Source organism: Boleophthalmus pectinirostris, unplaced genomic scaffold (genome assembly GCF_026225935.1).
Source record: "Boleophthalmus pectinirostris isolate CB_2022bp ecotype Guang Dong unplaced genomic scaffold, ASM2622593v1 HiC_scaffold_20, whole genome shotgun sequence".
Classification (NCBI taxonomy): domain Eukaryota; kingdom Metazoa; phylum Chordata; class Actinopteri; order Gobiiformes; family Gobiidae; genus Boleophthalmus; species Boleophthalmus pectinirostris.
The window spans coordinates 7,261,102-7,270,847 of NW_026571153.1; the positions used below are offsets into that span (position 1 = coordinate 7,261,102).

Genomic DNA, 9,746 nt, shown 5'->3' on the forward strand with positions numbered 1-9,746 from the left:
GTGTCTGATGTTGTGACACTGTCGATGTCTTTTTATGCTTTATGAATGAAATAAATAAATAAATAATAAATAATCATAATAATTATCTGAGAATCATTGTTTAACCACACCAGCTTCATTTGCAATGTCCATATAAGACAATATGAAAAAATACACAATTAAAAGAATAATTAAGTAATGCCATTAAATAATGTAAAGCTACCGCCTTTCCACTGTCCATATTACTCATCACATCTCTGTCCACTCTGCTCCTCTTTCTAAAATAAACATTAAACTTCACACAGTTTAAGAGTGAAGAGGGTACAGAACTTAGAACCAGAGCTGGGTCGTACTCAGGTACATTTTCTTGACTCACTTTTTAAAGAAATTGTACTTTTCTTGCAGAATACTTTTACTCCTAATTGAACTATATTTTAATTGAAGTAACAGTACTTTTACTTGACTAAATGCTCTTCCCACTGAGAGTAAGTCAAAGTGACAAAAGCTTTTTGCTGAAAATATGAAATGATTCGAACATTTATGTTTTTGCACCGCTCTTTCATACGTCCTTTGAAAATACCAGATTTGATACATTATTATTATTATTATTATTATTATTATTATTATTATTATTATTATTATTTATTTATTTATTTATTTATTTATTTTTCTTAAACTGACATTTACTTAAAATTATGAATCACATATTATGTCCCAGCAATAATTCTCAGTTACTCTTGGACCACTAGTTATTGTATTTAATTTGAAGTAACATTACTCTTATTTAGTACTGTATATTGGTATGTGGGCATGTCGATTAAAAAGACCGAAGTTAATCATTTACTATTTTTAACAATTTGATAATAATTAGATTAAAAATGTTTCAGTTCCACAGTCTTATTTCATCATTCTGTAATTTATGACGTATGTTTCCAATTTTCTTTTCATTTTGACTCTTCATAAAATTTGTACAAACGTCTCTAGAAATGTTTTGGTCATTTTAAAGACCCAGCAGATGGCAGCATTGTCAAGTGTTTTGCATGTGGTGCTGTCTGAGGTTCTGAAATGACACTAGATTAACAGATTGAATAGGTTTTTGTTTTTGTTTTTGTGTTGACCAGCTTTCAAATTTCAACCATATTAAATGTTACGGCTTCAAAGTCATGAAGTGGAATTTTTTTAATAAGGTGATATCTTTACTTATCTTGTAATAGCTATAGCTTTCCCCAAAACTACTATTATATAGTATTAGTTCTAGTAATAATCTAATAGTAATAGTCTAATTCAAAGTAGAATACATTTCATGTCTGTGTCAGTTGTCAACTAAATTAACTGAGAATTGTTCTGATTTAAATAGAAGATTTGGGTCAGTGTTACGTTTATATAGTTTATCTACATATGAGTAAAACATATTTAGCTTTTCATCCTCATTATAATTTCTAGCACTTCAGCTTCATCAGTTGGTGTTGAGCTATCACACATCATCTCTTGCATCTTCCAGTCCAGCTGATGTGACTTGTTCAGTTCTGCTTCCTTCTGCTGGTGAGACTCATTCACCTCCACTCTTCCTCCACTCAAGCTGTGGTCACAACTGATACCAAAACCTGCATGAGAGCACACAACGATAGCACGTTTTTATACATTCACATTTCCACTGCAGTGTTCAAGATGAATTTCAGTGTTTTTTGTGCTACTTGTTGTGTAAGCCTTTTTATAACTTCAGTTCTCAGATGAGTATTTTTAAAAAAATAGATTCACAAATGAAAAAGCCAATCATCCCTGAAGCTTTACCTTTATGTATATCAACACAAAACAAAGTGATAATTAGAAAAACATGAAAAGCTTTAAACTTTAACTTACTGCTGTAGGATGTTTCATGTAGCGATGAATCTGATATGGTGATTGTCAGGTTTAAGCCCACCTAAACATTGTAACATTGTTTTCTCATGAGGAGGGCGGACAGAGAGTGCATTTACTGTTACAGTCTCTACCCGCTCTGCGTCTCCTCTTTTTATTGTCATAAGAGGGTCCCTAATTACAATGAATGTTTCTCTAAAGGGAGGGGTTGAAAACAGCAAAAAACAGTAGAAACATTAGACATGATTTCATTGTGCAAATATGTATATCAGCAGCAGGTGGCCGATAAGGTGTAGCAACTTTGTAGCATCTTTAGGGAACAGCATGTCCCCTCCTTTCCGCCAACGTTGGGAGCTGTGCTCTTTCCCAGAAAAGAGCTGAATAGGTCATTGTTTTAGCGGTGTGCAGAGTGGGTGACAGGTCACTGCATAGTTTTTAAGCCCAAACATTATTCACACAAAAACAGTAAGCATTAATAGAAAATATGGGATAACATATACAATTATTCTAACAGTGATGATGATGATTTATGTATTTATTTATTTATTTATTTCAGTAAATGAAACAAGCATCAAATTAAGACAAAAAAGACAAAATTATTTTATAAGCCTTTTATTTTTTTATGTTTTAATGGCGTGTTATATGTGCAAGCTGCTGTTACATTGTATGAATTCAGTGCAGAGTACAGATTAAGTGGGACACAACTTTCATATGTTTCTAAGAGCACACCCCCTCCACTTATGAGAAAGTTTTAAACATGCACACTAATATTGCCCAGAACGTCCAGTAGTGATGAGACTTTTCACTCTTTTATGAGACTTGAATTTTTTGGATCAGTTCATGTGTTTGTTCAGTGTAAAAATGCATAAAAATGAAAAAGAAAAGTCTTGCTAAGTTGCCTTGCAGTTGAGGTTACTCTGGCTCCCTGTACTCTTCAGAACATAGATCTTTTCACATTTTTTCAGCTTTTGATAAGTGTCCTTCGCAATTTCAGTGATCTTGAACTTCTCATAGGGAGGGATTAGCACCTCATCTTCACTACTATAGAGCGAATAGTCTTTGATGGACACACCTAAACAAGTCTCAATCTGAAAGCAAGTTTTGATACCAAAACTGTGTCTTACTGGGACTGGGCGAAGAGGAGGCAAAATAACCAAATCGGATTTCTTGATTGACTTCACCTGTAAATTCTTGTTTGCTTCTCCTGTAGGTGATACGGCATGTATTTGATTTAAGTTCTCTGTAAAGCAGTAGTCAGCCAGTAGTGTAAAGCGTGGTATGTGAATTCATTAGTGGCATATTTATCTGCACTGTCTCGAACCACTGCATTAAAGGGTTCATAGACCTTAGGGGCCTGTCCAGTGTAGACCAACAACGCTTGGTTCTGCTCTTTGGTCAGTGTCTTGTTGCTTTTAGTTGCAGTCTTTTCTTTATTCTCCCAGGCCTTTTTGAATAACTCATTCTTCTTCATCTCTCTGGGGAAGTATTCATTCTTGACCTTTTCAGCCATTGCATCACTGCAGCCGTTGTACATGTCATCAATCGAGTTGTCCATCATACTCAGGGGAATTCTCACAGACTCCTGGACAATTTAAGAGGAAAGAGAAGAAAGGAACTGTGTGTAAGATTTAGATTTTAAATCCCATAAACATGGCCTAACTATATTTGAACATGTCTATGAGGCAGACGTGTTCAAATCAAAAATGACTTTTACTGGTAACAATTGCAATGCTGATTAATTCTAAATTACAAAAAAAAATGACATGATGTCCCATTTATTTGTTGTTTTGGTTCAGTCAGAAAGCAAAATGAGTTTGTTTTAAACCTAAAATGTGTCTCTCTGATCTGAACGATCACTACCTAAACCCCAGCACTGCAGCCTCTGCAGCTCAGTGTATGTGTCCATATACTGCAATAACATGTGCAAAGCTGAAATTCAGTTTGTTTTAAACCTAAACTGCAGTCTCATCTGTGATCAGGTCACTCTACCTAGCTCAGCAGCTCATGTGCTCTGCAGTCTCAGTGTCTGATATCACAGTGTACAATGACTGACAATGAACGAGAACTTGTATGTGTCCTCAATCTGCAGATTAAAGCCCAGGTTCAGTTGTGTTCAGTTCAAACTGTAAGACTGCAGGCATCATATAGTTTCTTTAAATAAAAGTATAGAACGGAGGATTTGGGTTGGTGATTGTTTGGACTCTTAGATAATTTTAGAAAGAAATAAAATATTGTCCTTAAACCAAGACATATTTCACAATAATCTGAATAAAAATCCTTACCGTTGGAAAAGAAGTCATCACCAGACAAAGCATCAAAGCCAGCACTGTGGTCTCCATGTCTGTGAACTAAAGCACAAAGAAGAATGTAAAACAACATATCTGGGTTATAGAGTAAACTTGCTGCTGTTACCTCAGGTCGAGTCGGGTCTCTGTCTACAGGTCAGTGCAGCTCCACTCTTAAATAGTTGAACTGTTCCTGTTGTCAGCATTTCCTTATTTGTTGAACAGGAACAAAGAATGACATCGTTGTTTTCAGAGCATCAGTGTTTAATCACACCAGCCTTATTTACAATGTCCACATCACAAACATCAGCCTTACATTTTAAGAGCTTATTTATATGGAGCTTAACATTGTAAAATCTTTCTCCACAGACATTTTCAAAAAGAACACAATGAACACAACACAAATAGCAAATGAAAGTACAGACACTTCTGGTGTAACTAACGGGCCTGTCCCACCGGCACGAGGCCTTGGGGGAGACCCAGGACACACCGGAGGAACTCTGGCTGTTTCATAATTCCCAGGATCCTTGGCTTTTGAACCACGTCGGAGAGATCCACGTCATCAACGTCATCATAAGTGATGTTCTAATTCCCCCCAGAGCCCTCATGCCCTTCACTCTAGACTTCTCTGTTTGGCTCATTTACCCAGCATGTATCTGTGGATCCTTGGCTGCTGCAAAGAACTTGAACTTGTCCACAATGCACTGGGCTTGCATCTCCATAAATCTGACTCTCTTTGGCCTGGACTTCGGCCTTATAATCTTCCACAGTATCTATTTCACTTAACCTTTATAATTCCGTAAGTCTTCTTAAGTCTTCACAACACGATTCAGGTCACATTTGACCCAGACCAAGAATTCCCTCATACTAAGTGTCTCAACCAAATTCTGAGCGACAGATCTGTTTAGAATGTCTAAATAGACTATTCCACGTTAATAAATATATGTAATATATAAATGTAATGTTTCAGACAGCTGAAAGAGATTTTTTTTTAAGTTTTAGGAGAAAAATTGGAATGATAAATGAATTATGAATGATAAAGTCAAATTAATGTGACAAAAATGAGCAGATAAAAAAGGATTTGGGTTTACCTTTGTGTAATGTGTGGATGGGCTCAAATTGGCATTAGTATATTTAAGTTTTAATAAAATATTGATTATCTATTAACTGAATACTCTTTGGTTGTGCTTACACTTCTGCATGTTATTACTTTGGCAGAGTCAGGGTCACGAACTTTTGCGTTTATCAGTTACAACATTCATTGCTGCAGTTGCAGCACTTTTCTTTGGAATCACTTAAGAAACTGTAAATACTGCAAATGTCACAGCACTTGTAAGATAAAAGCCTACTACAATTTACAAAAAATACATGAAACTTCAAGATTAGTGAGTGTGATTTTGTACTTGTGAAAAAACAACATAACGTTTCTAACACCTTCTACATTAAACAGGAACGAAGAGTGGCATGAGTGTCACCAGGTCATCAGTGTTTAACTCATCCTTTGTGTTCACTTATGAGATGAACCCACACTAAAGTGTTTAGGAGGATAGGTAGTGAATTCTCAAAAACATTCATGAATACTGTAGGTGTGAGCTATGATATCTTGTATGTGATTCTTAGGTATATTCACTGAAATAAAAGTTTGTTTTAGTTGCAGTGTTGTTTAAATATATGAAGTCTGAGCTGAATGTATCCCATCACAGTAATAGACTTAGACAAACTGTACTGATCCACAAGGGGAATTATTTAAATATAATTTAAATACACAGCGTCAGATTGTCCTGTGGTTTAGTTTGCTCAACTTTCGTTCTCGAGCCCAAAGATTGTCTTACAGTCTGTCATTAATTACACACACATTGTTAATATGTTTATTCTTCTTTATTCATAGAAACATTGTACAGCTCAGAACAATTACATTTGCATTAGTCTTATTTCAATTCAATCTTATTTCCCTAATTCCTCATTTCAACAGGTTCAGTACTTCAGGCTAGTTGAAGTTGAAGTTTTGGTTTCGTTGCCTTGCAGTTGAGATTGTGTACCACCACCAAATCTTGTAGGAGTTTGCAGAACTGGACAGTACTGGTCTCCTGTCGATTTGAGCTCCCTGGTGCCACTGCGCATGCACACAACCCCCAAGCGCTGTTAAGAGTTTAAATCCCGTTGATTTGAGCTTCTGAGGCTGAAGTGGAGTAACAAGTCACATTTTTAAAGTGTATTGGTTTCATTGTATGTTTTGACCAGTTAAGCAACGACGTGTGTGTGTGTTAGATTCACAGCAGAAAACCTACGTTAGGTGATTGAATAGTTTGGATTTAATATTTTATTGTTATAATTTTCAATACATCATATTATATTTTGTTTCCATGTGTAGAAAATGTTGTAACTTTGTTTAGAAAGGCACTGCATAAATAAAATATCACTATATTATCATAGAAATTCACACTGTTGACGATGATATTTATTTAATATAAAGATTTCAGTGTTTCCAGTCATTTCTTTCTCTAGTGGGAGTTTTATTCGATGGCTAAATTGTCCTGTCGATATGTTCTACCTTTAGTTGGAGCCCTATTTGAGCAGAACATGACTGTCCAGATGAACTACCTTCACATATTCATAAATTAAATGAGTTGAAATTGACATAACTGAGGTATAAAGTTTGATCACCGTGTTCAAATGACATCAAACCCGCGTCTCTAATCCAAAGAAATATGTTGTAAAACTGGGGTGAGGCTTTATTGGATCTATACAACTGTGCACGGAAAAACGTAAAGTAGCTTATTTCGACGGGGTAGCATGAATCGATATACGTCACTGTCAATTTAGGCTGCAGGTAGCTCATTTCGGCAGAAGACTGGCTTACTTTCATTACGCACAGTAATGATAATGCAATTATTTCATGATTCCACTGCACCATCACCATGAAGTATACAATAAAAGTGAAATAATAAATAATTGTTAGGTTGGATGGCAGCTTTAAATGATTTGATGTCATACTTAATTATTCTTTTAATTGTGTATTTTTTCATATTGTCTTATGTGAAGGCTGGTGTGTATGGAAGTATAGATGTGCCAGAAGTTTTGAATTAGAATATTTCATGATGAATGAAACAACTCAAATAAAAAATAAAATGGAAAATGGGAATAATAAAAAAAAAAAACATGTGATAGTTGGGTATAATTTTACATTACTTTTACTCAATCCCGGTCAGTGCGGGCCCATCCCGACACTCAGTACTGGTTCCTTCCTGGTTTAGTCCTAGTTTAGTCCTGTTTTAGTCCTGTTTTAGTCCAGCTTTAGTCCAGGTTCAGTCCTGGGATCAGTCCGTATGCGGTGCAAAAGTCTGGCATCGCAGTTTAAGTCACGGAAACGGGCTCCAAATAGCCTAGTAGAAAACATTAACATTCATTCTTTTTGTTAGACTGAAATGACTATACCCAAAATTTCTAAAAACACTTGATTTCGTAACTGAGGCCTCAGTAAAACTGAAGATGCTATGAAAACATAAACCAGTAAACCGTAAGTAACACAGTCATTTAAAAAATATATATTTACCACTTGGTTGTTCATGGTGTGTGAGAATGTTGAATGTCTTCTGCTTTTTGGCCTCTATGAGCACGGCGCCCCCTGGTGTTGGCAAGTTCCCATAGTAACAGAATGAGCGGTGAACTTTGACCTGAATGTTTTTGATCTGAATTTCTCAACTTGAATTTTCTTTTCGCTGAATTTGGCAACTTGAGTTTTTTTTTTTTGTTTTTTTTCGCAACTTGAATTTTGTCAGTCTGATTTATAGATGCTGAAAAATGAAAAATCATACCCACCTATCACATGTTAATGCTTTCTTTCCCCAATTAGTTCCATTTCAACTATTTTTTTATTCAGGTTATTTTATTCATCATGAAATATTCTCATTCAAAACTACTGACACATCTATACATCCATAGGTGTGGTTCAACACTGATGCTCTGACAACAATGATGTAATGTTTTGTCACTGTTAGAAGGAAATACTTTCCCAATAGATCAATAAAAACAGGAACAGTTTAACTATTTAAGAGCAGAACTGTACTGACCTGCAGACAGAGACCAGACTGGACCTGAGGTAAGGGCATCAAGTTTACTCTATAACTCTGTGTTGTTTTACATTCTTCTTTCTGCTTTAGTTCACAGACATGGAGACCACAGTGCTGGCTTTGACGCTTTGTCAGGTGATTCCGTCTTTTGCAATGATGGTATGAGTTTAATGATTCAAATTCTTAAGATATTTGTGTTGGTTTAAGGATAATATTTTATTTCTTTCTGAAATTACCTAGGAGTCCATACAGTCAATTCCGCTGAGTATGATGGAGAATTCAATTGACGACATGTACGACGGCTGCAAGGAGTCAATGGCTGAAGTCGTCAAGAACGTTTACTTCCCCAGAGAGAACAACATTGACCCATTTAAAAATGCTTGGAAGGTTGCAGGCCCCTTTGCAAAAAAAAAAGTATGAAAAACGTCCGGACAAATCATTAACCCTAGAACAAGTCCAAGCAGTCTATGTTTACTCACAAGAATTTCCCAATGTTTATGGTCCGTTTAATGCAATGGTCAAAGAAGGTAAAGCTAAATACGCCACTAAGGACTTCCCATACCACGCTTTACACTTTTGGATCACTTCTGCCCTTCAGGTCATTAATGCTGACAATAACAAGCCATGTCAAAACCACCTACAGGAGAACCAAGGACAAATATACAGGTGAAGTCAACCAACAAATGCGCTTTGGTTATTTTGCATCCTCTAGTACAGATCCAGATCAGATCACTTTTGGAAGAGAGACCTGCTTTTACACTGAGACCTGTTTTGGTGCAAACATCAAAAGCTACTCAAGATTGGATGAGGATGAAGTGCTGATTCCCCCTTACGAGACGTTCAAAATAATAGAAATAGCTGAGGGCTCTTACAAAGAAATGAAAGATTGTAAAAAAGTCTTTGTCCTAAAGAGTACTGGAAAGTTGAGCAATCTCAACTGCAAGGCAACTGAACCAAAACTAACTTCAACTAGCCTGAAGTACTGAAGTTGTTGAAATCAGGCATTAGGGAAATTAGGCTGAATTGAAATTAGGCAATAAGACTAATGCAAATGTAATTGTTCTGAGCTGTACAATGTTTCTATGAATAAAGAAGAATAAACATGTTAACAGTGTGTGTGTAATTAATGACAGACTGTAAGAAAATCTTTGGGCTAGAGAATGAAAGTTGAGCAAACTAAACCACAGGACAATCTGGCACTGTGTATTACTGTCAGGGGATACAGCCAGTCTAGACTTCATAGATTAAAGCAGCTCACCTTTATGTCTCCCCCCTTGAACTGCCACCTTATCGTGGTGGGGGAGTTTGCGTACCCGTATGATCCTAGGAGCTAGGTCTCCCATGGCAAACATTTCCTAGGTGACAGGTCAGACTAAGTGCAGTTCACAAATCCCTATGAACAGTACAATAACAAGGACCGTGAGCTCCCCCAGTATGGCGCAACCAGGGCCCCACCCTGGAGCCATGCCTAGGGTTGGGGCTCCAAAAGCGAGCGCCTGGTGGCCAGGCTCACCTCCACACACAGCTTGGGCTCCGGTACCCATCTTCTTGAGAC

At 36.5% G+C, this 9,746-nt stretch overlaps 2 protein-coding genes and 1 long non-coding RNA gene across 3 annotated transcripts in view; 2 read left to right on the top strand and 1 right to left on the bottom strand.

Moving 5' to 3' along the window:
• Nucleotides 1-614, top strand: part of LOC129409888 (erythroblast NAD(P)(+)--arginine ADP-ribosyltransferase-like) — a gene marked incomplete at its 3' end in the record, with an annotated part of 3,678 nt that extends 3,064 nt beyond the window's left edge. Inside the window, exon 2 of the mRNA XM_055156808.1 lies at nucleotides 563-614. Within this exon, the coding sequence (XP_055012783.1) occupies nucleotides 563-614 (52 nt within the window). The remainder of the gene's footprint in view (nucleotides 1-562) is intronic.
• Nucleotides 615-2,432: 1,818 nt separating this feature from the next.
• Nucleotides 2,433-4,302, bottom strand: LOC129409778 (erythroblast NAD(P)(+)--arginine ADP-ribosyltransferase-like). The gene is given in 5 exon segments (XM_055156481.1): nucleotides 2,433-2,951; nucleotides 2,953-3,076; nucleotides 3,078-3,418; nucleotides 4,119-4,184; nucleotides 4,249-4,302. Coding segments are annotated over 4 exon segments (747 nt in total). The 5' UTR covers nucleotides 4,176-4,184; nucleotides 4,249-4,302; the 3' UTR covers nucleotides 2,433-2,726.
• Nucleotides 4,303-8,194: 3,892 nt separating this feature from the next.
• On the top strand, nucleotides 8,195-9,309 carry LOC129409779 (uncharacterized). Its single transcript, XR_008632571.1, has 3 exons — nucleotides 8,195-8,220; nucleotides 8,282-8,350; nucleotides 8,432-9,309. It is a non-coding gene; the product is annotated as an uncharacterized LOC129409779 (long non-coding RNA).
• The last annotated feature ends 437 nt before the right edge of the window (nucleotides 9,310-9,746 follow it).